The 12,806-nt window shown below is 34.5% G+C and overlaps 2 protein-coding genes across 18 annotated transcripts in view; both read right to left on the bottom strand.

Annotated features, from left to right (window-relative positions):
• LOC125645984 (uncharacterized) overlaps positions 1-5,676 on the bottom strand; it is a 55,992-nt gene extending 50,316 nt beyond the window's left edge. For 4 of the 16 annotated variants that reach the window (XM_048872049.2, XM_048872052.2, XM_056141518.1 and 1 more), the window contains exon 1: positions 5,447-5,612. The gene's annotated coding sequence lies outside the window, so the exon portion shown is untranslated. Of the gene's footprint in view, positions 1-5,446 lie in introns of all 16 variants that reach the window. The other 12 variants (XM_048872051.2, XM_048872056.2, XM_048872046.2 and 9 more) reach the window with 4 other exon arrangements.
• A 2,480-nt stretch (positions 5,677-8,156) lies between these two features.
• Positions 8,157-12,806, bottom strand: part of LOC125645990 (centrosomal protein of 70 kDa-like) — a 48,244-nt gene continuing 43,594 nt past the window's right edge. For both annotated transcript variants that reach the window (XM_048872073.2, XM_056141524.1), the window contains one exon: positions 8,157-9,939. In XM_048872073.2, coding sequence (XP_048728030.2) covers positions 9,878-9,939 — 62 coding nt within the window. In that variant the 3' untranslated portion in view covers positions 8,157-9,877. The remainder of the gene's footprint in view (positions 9,940-12,806) is intronic.

Raw genomic sequence — 12,806 nt, 5'->3', positions numbered from 1 at the left:
AACTAAAGAGTCTGAAACCCCTCGTCATTATTCATCACAAACTAAAGAGTCTGAAACCCCTAGTCATTATTTCATCACAAACTAAAGAGTCTGAAACCCCTAGTCATTATTTCAAAAGTACAGGAGTCTACAAACTTCCTATACACAAATACCTAGAGTACAGATCAAAGATGCTGGTATTAAAAACATTCGATTCAAAGGACATCCACAGACGAAACAATATGGTTATATTCAATTGGGACTAATTATTTTCCTGAGACTTCTTTTTCAGCTGAAGGGTTGGCTTTATTTTACTGCATTTCCTCATGGAACGAACTTCTAAATATTTAATAATTTGATTAGAGTGCATAAGCTGCACTTCAACCTCATGATTCAGGTAATAGCCAATAAACAAGATAATCAATTCTGATGTCATCTAGGAGGCCCATGGGCAACAGTGCTCACCTGAGTCACGAAGTATATTAATCCTGAAAAATCCTTGAACTTGTAACTGTGGCCCAATACAAAAGTGTAAAAAAGACACAGGTCTATACTAACAGTTACACTGGGACAGCAACCTTCCAGTGACATGCACGAGAGACACTCCCTCCAAAGGAATGGCGAATTCTTTATCAAAATGTAATGGGATAGACTGCAGGTTTTTGGTTTCGAGAATTTTTCATTCGTTATCTTGAAGACTCTGCCAGCTATACAGACTGTGGTCTGACTCGGTGTTCATGGGGACGTTTTTCTGGGTTTTTAAAAAAAATATTTCCCTTTGTATAGTCTTGTGTTATGATAAAATGGAACCACATCCTTAGGATGTAATGAATGATCTTCATTCATGATTCTCTAATCCTTTCTTTGCACTGTGTTGGTAGGTTGGATAAAATAAACATGTTTTATTTCCATGGGAAATCTGGCAAATGATGCAATATCAAATTTTTAAAAATTTAATTAGCATAGTGGTCACATACACACATGTTCTTGAAAAAACCCACAATATTGATTTTTTTGCAATCTCTCATAATGTAATGGCTGAAATATCGTAACTGTTTAAACCATTATAATTCATAAAGGGCAGATAACTCTTGTCAATGCACAAAATATTTTATAAAACAACACAAAAAAATCACAGCTACCTTAATGAGTGTTTTAAGTACAGGAAACAAAATTCATGTCTCTGAATGACTGAATGACTTGAACTGATATCTTGCATGCTAATTAGCTCACTACTAAAGACTAGTGTTAAATCTAAAGCAAACTAGCATGGCGCTGCACCATGCCCTTTTTAATATTGTTATTTATAAACAATTGTTCTTTATTTTACAAGGTTGATTGAAAAGTTTAAAATCAAGACAGCAGGTATTAACTTTTAAAGAGGCTAAATGATTATTCTATTACTATCATAGTATGATACAATGAAAGTGCCCCGAAATTGTCTTGCCGCGACGAAAAGTGCCCTTTTGAACATATGATATGTGTGCCCTCTCTAGATCCTAGATTTAACACTAAAGACATTACCACTAACATGCTGTTGATAGTTTGATTTTCATTAGATAATTCTTGGTTGTAAACCAACAAGGCGAGGTCTTTTTGAATTAACTATTGTTGAAATACATGATAATTATGCAAAATTTTAATTAGTGTTGAGGGTGAGGGCACTGACTCATCATGTGCATTTAATATAGGTATATTGTATACATTAATACAGGTATACTGTCCAATACTTATAGACAGCCTCTTCAAAATTTGACAGGCATTAGTCTGCACTACATGAGATGGGATTTATGAAATTGATCACTGTTCGTTATCTTCACCTTTCATGAGGATGCTTGCATTTCAATTTGAAAAATGTTACCATTGTGGTTCCTGTGGGGAAGATTTTCACGGTTTTTGTACATTATTCCCAATATGCCTGTTGTGGCGCCAACATTGGTCCAGATGTAATCATGTCAAAGTGCAAACGGACTTGATAAGATGTTTTCAAATTCAGTTAAAAAAAAATCATATGTATTCACTGTGTAAAACTTGAAATCTGTTTCATGGTCTCTACCCAGTGGCTATGAGGATGCCCGAATACAAAATTGAGGGACTAAACCTTTGTGGTTCTTAAAGATTAAAAAACACCCCATTAAGATTCAGTCTACTTTAACAATGTAAATAATGGCATAAACAAACTATAATAATTCCAATGTTATTCATCAAAGTTTGGGAACATAGAATGTATTATGTCATTATTATTGGTTGTGCAGAATGTCAATGACATCACTTTTAAATGGGGGAATGTTTGGGGAACATCTGTAACGTTCCCTGTTACAATATTAGAACTAGTTACAGTTGTTTTGATTGAACAAAAATAAAGCTAAATGAGAATTTGCACATCAATAAATAAATGTGGTTGTGATGTTTTAGTTTAGTACGTTAATCACATGAATCTACTGTTTGTCATACTGTGGTTTGGTATTCTCAGGCTGGATTAATTTGAATTGTCTGATTTGGCTTTAAAATTATGTTGTAAAATTGTCTTCTGGTATTGGAAAATCAAGTACCGACCGTGCTGCTGAATTATTTCTCCCCCTACTCTATATTTACGGTATCAGAGTTCGAGCCTAAAACGGGTTTAGCCCCTGTGCTACTCCTGCAACCCATAAATCTCCAATATGTGAGTATTTTGGATTCCGTGCAATGAAAACAAAACGGTATATCATGTTGTTTTGATCATTTTAAAGGAAAAAAAGCAGTTGTAACAGTAAGGTGCAGTTATTTTAATGATACCAAAAGCAGGTAATTGTTCATTTGTTATTATTCATAGCATCTTAAAAGTATCAGGATATTAATCATAAGGTCTGTCTTGTGATATGTATCGTAAGGTCTGTCTTGTGATATGTATCGTAAGGTCTGTCTTGTGATATGTATCGTAAGGTCTGTCTTGTGGTACGTATCGCATTGTGAGGCAAGCGTATCGCACAGTCTGTTAAGTTTTAGTTTCATACATTTCATATGAATCTACTGTCTTTCAAGTGTTAGCTTCAATAAACATACGGTTTCAACCTCAGTAGTGTGAATTATACTGAAAGTGTACTAAAAAAAAAGTCTTCATATGAATCTACTGTCTGTCAAGTTTTAGTTTCACACATTCCACTGTGAATATACTGTCTGTCAAGTTTCACAAATTCCACTGTGAATCTGCCGTCTGTCGAGTGTCAAATTAAAGTGTTATAAGCAGGGTTGGTTTTTTTTTTTTTGGGGGGGGGGGATGTGCATTAACATAAAATTGGACTCCTTAATTGTGACTTTATATTTAATCAAAACTTACTTCATCTGAATAAGCAGAGATCCAAGAAATTAGGTTTACCTAGCAATTTTGATGCAAAAAATGTAATCTGTGGACCTGTGAAGGAGATTTATGAACAAAAAGGCTACCCCTCTTAGATTTGTTTTCATTGTTTGGGAATTTTAACACAAAAATTGGAAAATAACCTGCGTTTTAGCATTAGGAATGGGGCTTTATTTTGGCCCCTACAGACCCCTGTAGAGTGATAACAACATAGGTGACAATTAATGTACTAAAAAACCTCCCTCCAATGGGAATGAACACTACACCATCAAAATTAATGAGGTTTTATCAGAATTAATGTAGAACAATTTACAGTTAACACTTAGTAAATACAACCAGACAAAACCTTGATACTCCATGTGTAAATTAATGTTCAAATAGTATACTGAATTCAATACAAATTCCTTAACACAATTGTAAAAATATAAATGTCTATGTAATGTTTCCAGCATTGAGAATGGAAGCATGGGGTTCATTTCTATATAATCCACTTTCTACACCTCTCATAATGATTTACAAACTTTTTAAAACATAAAAACATGTCTTCTATAAAATATGCATTACGCATAGCTTGGCAAGCATGTTTGTATGCATGTTTTCTGCCTTGTGTGCACAATTTGTGCCTTGCAGGAGCTGTTGACTTATCTCTGCTGCCGACAGCTATACAGATTGCTCCATCATACCGGTCTTTCCTTATCATCCAATGTTAATTAAACTTATATGTATCATTTTAAGGCAGTATAACTCACAATCAAAAGTGTCGTGAATAAAAGCTATAGGATATATGCATAATAAAGTTGTGGTGTTGGAAGTTTGCCTAACATATTAGCAAAAAATTGATATTCTAATGTCAATTCATGAAGGGAAAAAATAGGACTTAAACATGTGATATCTACGATTGCAGCCTAACGCCTTTATAATCCACAGAGCAAATTACAAGACAGTTGTAAACAGGATATCAAAGTTACACAGAGATCGAGTTCAGAACAACATACTGAAAGTAATGTTACAGGTTTACAATGAGATCGAGTTCAGAACATACTGAAAGTAATGTTACAGGTTTACAATGAGATCGAGTTCAGAACATACTGAAAGTAATGTAGGATAATGAATATATGCTTCTGACTTTATTTTAGCCATAATAGTGTACATTTCAAACTCAGAAACATCTAATAAAAACTGCCATAATTATGTCTTTGTTTGTGAAGTTTTACATTAAACAGGTTGGGAACACTTCCCCTATAGCGAGATATTCTCGCTAAAATGCGATTATCCCTCTTTAGCGAGAAATAAACATTACCATAAACAGGTGTTTTGGCATCTTTATTGAAAATAATGGCAAATCCTGTGCAACGCTGAATAAGTGCGACACGCACTCAACATGATGCGAATTGTTTCTATGAAATTGACAACATAGTCAAGAAATCGCATATCAAAGTTGCTGCGTAAGAGGGAAGCAGTCTGAAATCCAATACACATTGTGAGTGTTTTTGTTTTGATTAATATATTTGCAGAAGTATCAGACATTTTAGCACTTTTTCTTCTTTTCACATGAATCACGAAGAGATGTACTCCACGGGTGTTTTTCTCGGTTGTACGGGATATATTTATTCTCGCTAGAGAGGGATAATCGCGTTTTAGCGAGAATATCTCGCTATAGGGGAAGTGTTCCCAACCTATTAAATTTTCGTTTACTTATATAGCTAGTAAAAAGACCCTAAATAATGATTTACAACCTAGATACTAAAATATTGAATAAAATCACCCATAGAACAATTCACATTGCATAATTCTGTGTTAGAAAAGAAAATTATACATAACTTACAAAGCACTAACAAACACAATGTCACAGGTACCATGTCGTACATGAAATTAATATATCTACGCTGAGAAAATTCGGACTACATTGACTAATATCGGGATTCTCACGCGATTTTAGAATAAGAAGCTTATCAAACCGTTATATGCCCATACATCATATGTAGCTTAATAATCTAGAAGCGGTAATCTTATGTATTATAAAAAGCTTAAAATAGTTAAAGGTCCTTTCAATACGACTGACTTTCGTCCATTCATAAACAGCACATGCTCTTTAATTAGGTCAACTCGACACGATGATTAACCTACTTTATACGTACGTCACACGTGGAATAGAACACCTTTGTACGGATATACCTCGAATGTTTTGATAATCCAGCAGATTTTGTTACTACAACGTGTCAGATTTCCCAGTGGCATCACAATGTTTTTCTTCCGCCGCCATGCTGGAACAGTCGATTATCAGTAGGGGGTTACGATAAGCAACAAAGGCGTGGGAGGAGGGTAGTACAGTCCCATTTCCTAAATTGTAAAGATGGTATGCTAAAATGCACTCTATAACCAATCCCTACCCGAATATGAATAGATAAGTGACCCATGGGCCACATAGCTCATGCGAGCAGTTGTATTTCTCAAAATGAAGACTTAAAGAGAATAGAATATTCCAAAAAACAAAAACAAAAAAAGAAATAAAAATAAAATCTTAGTGTGGCCCCTGGAGTTATTGATAATAGTATACATAAGGAAGCTTTCTTCTAAGTTAATTAGGCTTTCTTGAGAAAAATTAATTATACATGTATCTGGATTAATATAGGCCTATATATAGATTTATATTATAAAGTAGGCCTATAGGAGAGGAGAAAGTCTGGCTGGACCGGGAATCAAACCCTGGACCCCTGCATTACTCATTTGTCAGGTGTTCTAACCACTGAGCTACTAACATCGATATACAGTCCGTATAGCCCTAATTACTACAATATATATATAAAAGAGCTATCCACCCCACCCTATAACTATTTTCATAGTAATTTTTTCTTTCCTTCAAAGGAAGTATGTCCCTTGATTTGAATGAACTTGAATCATGGATACTTTGTGCCAAGTTTAGTTAAAAAAATTTCAGTGGTTCTGGAGAAGTTGAATTTGATAGGATATAATGACAGCTGACTTATAAGGATGGGTTTTTCTTATAGTTGTATTGGATACGTTGAGATGCGATTATTTTAAATGTATGCTACAGCTAAAGAATGCATATTGCATAATTCTTTTGACACACACAAAAGTGGATGTTGTCAGTGTGGTTATTGCAAAGCAGAACTACTAAACACTGGGAAATAATTAAGATATAAGGTACAGGTATACAAAACTCTTTCTCTGATAATTTTAAAGACTTAATTCAGATCTGTTCATTGAATCAGTGATATATACTTCTCCTTGTAATTAATAAAATAATTTTTTTTTTTTGCAAAATAACACTGGTGTTCTGGTGTAATAAGGTAAGGTGAGTGACTTAAAATGAAGTAGGGGTATCAGATCAAATAAGGGAGAGAAAATGATTTTCTCATTATTTTTTTTTTGTGTGTGAGAAAAAAGAGGAGTATTATATATATATAGGGCATTTAAAATGGCTTGAAGATGTGAAGCAAATTTAAAATATGGAAAGTTAATATGTACTATATTAAATATTCTGTTACTTTATCCCATATACAGTTTTGAAAAACATTAATGCCTGTGATTTTGTTTAACTGTAGACATGCATTTAAAAGCCAGCACTTTCAAGTAAAGGAATAAGAAAATATAAGGACATACAGTGGGATATCTTAAATTCTCATTTGTCTAAATAACAACAGGAAGATTTACTACTGTTTAATTTGGCCCTATAAACGATAAGCAAAACTAAATAAATTAGCAATCGATTCTGAACTTGCAACATACACACACAAGTGGAGGGACTTTAAATAGGTCAGAATTTAAATCACCATTTTCCCTCTTACTTCTTAAAACAGGTCAGAAGTCGCTATTTTTCTTGCTATTTCTTTAAACAGGTAGGAAGTCACTATTTTTCTTGCTATTTCTTTAAACAGGCCAGAAGTTGCTATTTTACCATGCTTTTGGGCTTTTAATTAGAAAGTGTGGAAACCATGCATGAACCATGATGAAATTGAGACATTTTAAAATCTTCGCAAATATAGAGGATCGATTTGGTTCGATGCTTGCTAGGTATAAACTGTCTCCAAACTCCAAACAGGGAAGTGATGAAACCATCAACTTGGTGATTCCTATAAAGTGGAAATATCAGGCCATGGGTTAATATATTTGCTTGAAATTATTGAATTTCACAAAAAAAGTGAAGAATGTTTAATAGTTATTGTCACATCTAGTCCTTTTGGGATAGGACTTCTAGTTTTGGTATAATTTGGGATAGGACTTCTAGTTTTGGTATAATTTGGGATAGGACTTCTAATTTTGGTATAATTTGGAAAAGGACTTCTAGTTTTGGTTTAATTTGGGATAGGACTTCCAGTTTTAGTGCATAATTTGGGTAATGACTTCTAGTTTTAGTGCATAATTTGGAATAGGACTTCTAGTTTTGGTATAATTTGGGATAGGACTTCTAGTTTTGGTATAATTTGGGATAGGACTTCTAATTTTGGTATAATTTGGAAAAGGACTTCTAGTTTTGGTTTAATTTGGGATAGGACTTCCAGTTTTAGTGCATAATTTGGAATAGGACTTCTAGTTTTAGTGCATAATTTGGGATAGGACTTCTAATTTTGGCATAATTTGGAATAGGACTTCTAGTTTTGGTATACTTTGGGATAGGACTTCTAATTTTGGTATAATTTGGATTAGGACTTCTAGTTTTGGTATACTTTAATTGGGATAGGACTTCTAATTTTGGTATATGAGACCTATACTAGCTTTTACACATCGTTCATGCTGGTTATCAATAGAATAAGCCAGAATTCAAAATTTGTTTCTATTTGAAACAAGATCCCTTTCAAATAGCACAAACACTTGCTAATATACTTGTTAAAATTTATGGATATACCAGTATATACATTAATAAAATTCACAATTCTATCACAGCTGTTAACATCTACGATGAATATACCCATCCATATGAAATGGACAACTTTGAAAATGTCTTACCTCACAACATCCAACAAATAAAGTGAATTGTTATTACAGGATTAAACATTCTTTTTGAAGAATTTATCGAGGTGTAAATTCCGGACATTTTACTCACAAACTGAATAAAAGTGTGAAGCACTTTTATGTAAAGTTTGTGAGTAAAATGTCTGGAGTTTACACATTGATAAAATTCTTCAAAAAGAATGTTTGATTCTTATAATTCCAATTCATTCACTTCATTAACAATTGCAAAAATTTGAATAGTTTCCCCGCACTATGTGATTTGTTTTCAGGCGTGTATGAATACATCGCGTTTTTGGATTTACTGATGTGTAAACTCTTGTTCAGCTTTATTTTTGTCCAATCAAAACAATTGTAATAAATAACATTGGAATATACCCTCATAAACTGCTCCTAACACAACTACATACATCAATAAGTCCACTGTCTGGACTGCCTGGTCCACTGAAACCCTGATTCTGGACTGCTCAGGCCGATACTGAGTTTCCAATGGACCGTTTGATGTTTTTGTATTATTATAATTGCTGGTATTCGGGTTAACTCTTAATTATCTGTGGCAAGTTTATTCATCCAAAACTCATCTTTTTAAGTTTAATGTTTGTGATCCACCACATTTTTCTAAATGTGGTTGCCTTGATGTGGGAAGATGCCAAAACCCAACTTATTAACGTCCTCTTCTACTCCTTTATAATTGTAATGCTTATGTCTGCGACAAAATGGCATCTTATACCAGTAGATTGAAGGATTAATCAGACTGAGATATTGAAAACCTTATGAATGACAGAGACAGCAATAACAAAAAATGTGAACATGTCAAGAGGAAAACCTGTATCCACCAATGAGGGTTTTTTTGACGGTAAACCAAATTCTTCCGAGGGTTGTAAATTTACAAAGGTGTAACAAAACATTTATTGATTGGGTTTCTAGCAACACATTTTGTTGGATCCTCAGACCAAAATGTTGCCTATTGCCTAGATGGCTTCATTCAACATTTTGGTCCATGGGTCCAATGTTAACATAACACATGTTGCCTTCGACATCAGTCAATAAATGTGTAACATTGTCTTGCAAATCCTTATAACAGAGGATATTGACTCGGAGGCTTTAATGAAAAAAAATGTTACATCATTCTGCTATAATCATAAATATCAAAAAAGAAAAGAAAAAAAAAACCAAATTCACCTGACATATATTTCGTGATCTCTTCAGATTAACAGTTAAAGAAAATCAATCATCTGTTTATACAAAAATATCCTGGTAAAAAATACAGTATTTTGAGTTTATAATCCAACTATTAGTCAAGACATAAAGCTGTCTTACTCTGAGACATCTCATTACTTTGTATATCATGACTTGAGAACAGAGCTGTCATTGACCATTGTCTTATAAAACATTAAAGGAAGGACAATGACAGACAATGTGTACAGTAATTGAAATAAAATCTGCACTGAATGGACAGCTCCCATAATGTATATGGCACCAAAAACTGGTTTCCTTGCATATCTGGATGGAGGTTTCGGCTTTTTGTGTCGATGTGGTTTGCATGCCTAATCGATGAACAACAGATCTAGAGAGTTTTTAGGTGGATCAACCTGCTAACAGTTTAAGGGCACGTACTGCAGGTATGATTTGGTCCATTCTTTGGATATCTGAAAGTAATGTACATACCGGTATAGAAAATTACGTGTAAAAACTTCTGAAAATTACATAGATATGACATAAGGTAAATATCTCCCCCTTTAGATTTTGCATACTATTATTTATTTCACTAGAGTTTTAAACTTCACATTTTATTTAAAGGATGGAATCTTGTCATGATTCAGGGTCGAACAACATATGACACATGTGCATATACATATATTTTCTTTAGTTATGAAACATATGTGGGTGCATGATGATTAGTGTTTGAAACTTGCTGTAAAATCAGCTAGACATGCAGGGATGAAGACTTACAAGTCCTGAGAAATTGTAAATTTCCTTATCCTATATACAAAACAATATATTTTTTCTTGTTTGAAAAAAACCCAAACCAAATTGCCAAGATTATTGGAATTATTGTTCTATATATGCAACAAATACAAGGTTGAAAATGCATTGCATCTCAGAACTTAGAAATACAAAAATTTGAAAATACCTGGCATGTATGAAAAACACTTTTTGACAACATCAAAAAGTCATAATTTCGCTATTTTAAGCAATATTTTTTCCTACTTTTGAAGCTATTTTTAATTACCCTTCACAATAGACATTTAATCCATATCAAAGTATGACAGTATTAGGAAGACATTAATTTTACAAATCATAAAAAAAGATAGGTCGTCAGCCTAGATTTTTTAGGGGATCATGTCAAAAGGCAATTTTTGACCAATTGTCAAGGAAACTGTGACATCAAAGATGCTTGTGGTTTTAGACCTTTGTACTATATGTAAATAATCATATGGATTTGGAAAAAGAATTGATCATTTATGTATATAAGTATTGAATCATTGTATAATATTCTGGAAGCAGTGTTCGAAATTGGTTTAAAACTTGGTATAGACCATGGGTCTATGCCAAAACAATATGATATAGACCTCTTTGAATTGGCATAGACCGCAACATTGAAAAAAATAATAGCACAATTACATTTAAAACATTGAATGTACTTAGAAAGCATATTTTCTTTCCATTTCCATAACAATGTCCTCCTTTCCTCATTACACTTATCAGAAGTCGACTTTTGAGATAACTCTATTGCTTTAAACCCAGAAAATTGGCATGGACAATTTGGTCTGTCCCAATTACAATCGGCATAGGCTGGTGTCATTTGACATAGACTCTGTCTATCGGTCTATGGTTAATTTCGAACACTGTGGAAGGTGGTGTCAAAATATATAATGTATGAACTGTCATAAATTTAGTGATCCCAATATGGAGCTCGATCAGTATTGAAGCGTGAGACGACAGGTTTGTGATGTATAAATTTAGTGTGCACATTCTTTACTCTCTCTTTTCTAATTTTCACAATCTTTAACCTTTTATAATAACAAATGAGCGTAGATATTCTAACACTTCGATGTATATATGTACTACAGTTTGATTCATGGCACATGTACGCTTTCAGCGCAGAAGCACGAAATCTGTCGTCCTTAAAGTGATTATGTGACTAGGTTTCAGTTCCCATAACTACGATCCCTATCATATAAATTTTTTTAACAAGAGGCCCAGGGGCCTTATAGGTCACCTGAGTATCATGTAACAACCTTCCAAAGTTTGAATTAGGTTTGTGTTTAAATATAAGAATTTTACTTTTGGATGGAAGAAACATTGAATAGCTATGTGGTCAGCCCCGTCTTTGCACCAGAACCCCTGACCCAGGGGCCATAAATTTCAGTTTTGAAAGAAGCATCCTTGATCATCATTATCATACTATTAGTTTGTCTACTTAATACCCAGCAGCAGAGGAGAAGATTTTCAAAGAAAGAAAATGCATTTTCACTATATGATCAATTGGGCCCCACCCTAATACCAGAACCCCTGACCCAGGGGCCATGAATTTCACAATTTTGAAAGAGGCATCCTTGCTCATCATAACCATGCTACATGTATTGGTTTGTCTACTTAATACCCAAGGACAGAAAAGAAGATTTTCAAAGAAATAATGCATTTTCACTATATGACTAATTATAGAGCCCCACCCTAGCACCAGAACCCTTGATCCAGGGGCCATGAATTTCACAATTTTTAACATGAGGTACTGTGAGCAATGCTCACTAAGAATACCCCCCGCTTACCCCAATCTCCCAAAGGGTGTTGGTAATAGGTATAAACTACCTCTTTTCTGAGTGTTGCTACTTCGATGTCCAGTGCGCATGACCTTTGACCTTTTGACCCCAAAATCGATAGGGAACATCTTCATCCCATGGGTAGTCCATATGTACGATATGGTGACTGTAGGTGGAAAGGATAACGCTTTAGAGCCCGGAAACCATATTGCTACTTCAATGTCCAGTGCACGTGACCTTTGCCCTTTTGACCCCAAAATCGATAGGGATCATCTTCATCCCATGGGTAGTCCATATATATGATATGGTGACTGTAGGTGGAAAGGATAACGCTTTAGAGCCCGGAAACCATATTGCTACTTCAATGTCCAGTGCACTTGACCTTTGACCTTTTGACCCCAAAATCGATAGGGAACATCTTCATCCCATGGGTAGTCCATATGTATGATATGGTGACTGTAGGTGGAAAGGATAACGCTTTAGAGCCCGGAAACCATATTGCTACTTCAATGTCCAGTGCGCGTGACCTTTGACCTTTTGACCCCAAAATCGATAAGGAACATCTTCATCCCATGGGTAGTCTATATATATCATATGGTGACGGTAGGTGGAAAGGATAATGCTTTAGAGCCTGGAAACCATTGCGTCTACAGACGGACGGATGGACGGACGGACAACCCGATTCCAGTATACCCCCCACAACTTGTTGCGGGGGGTATAAAGAGGCATCCTTGCTCATCATTACCATGCTA

Source organism: Ostrea edulis, chromosome 6 (assembly GCF_947568905.1).
Source record: "Ostrea edulis chromosome 6, xbOstEdul1.1, whole genome shotgun sequence".
Classification (NCBI taxonomy): Eukaryota; Metazoa; Mollusca; class Bivalvia; order Ostreida; family Ostreidae; genus Ostrea; species Ostrea edulis.
The sequence above is the reverse complement of the archived record's forward strand: the minus strand, read 5'-3'. Positions and strand labels throughout refer to the sequence as shown.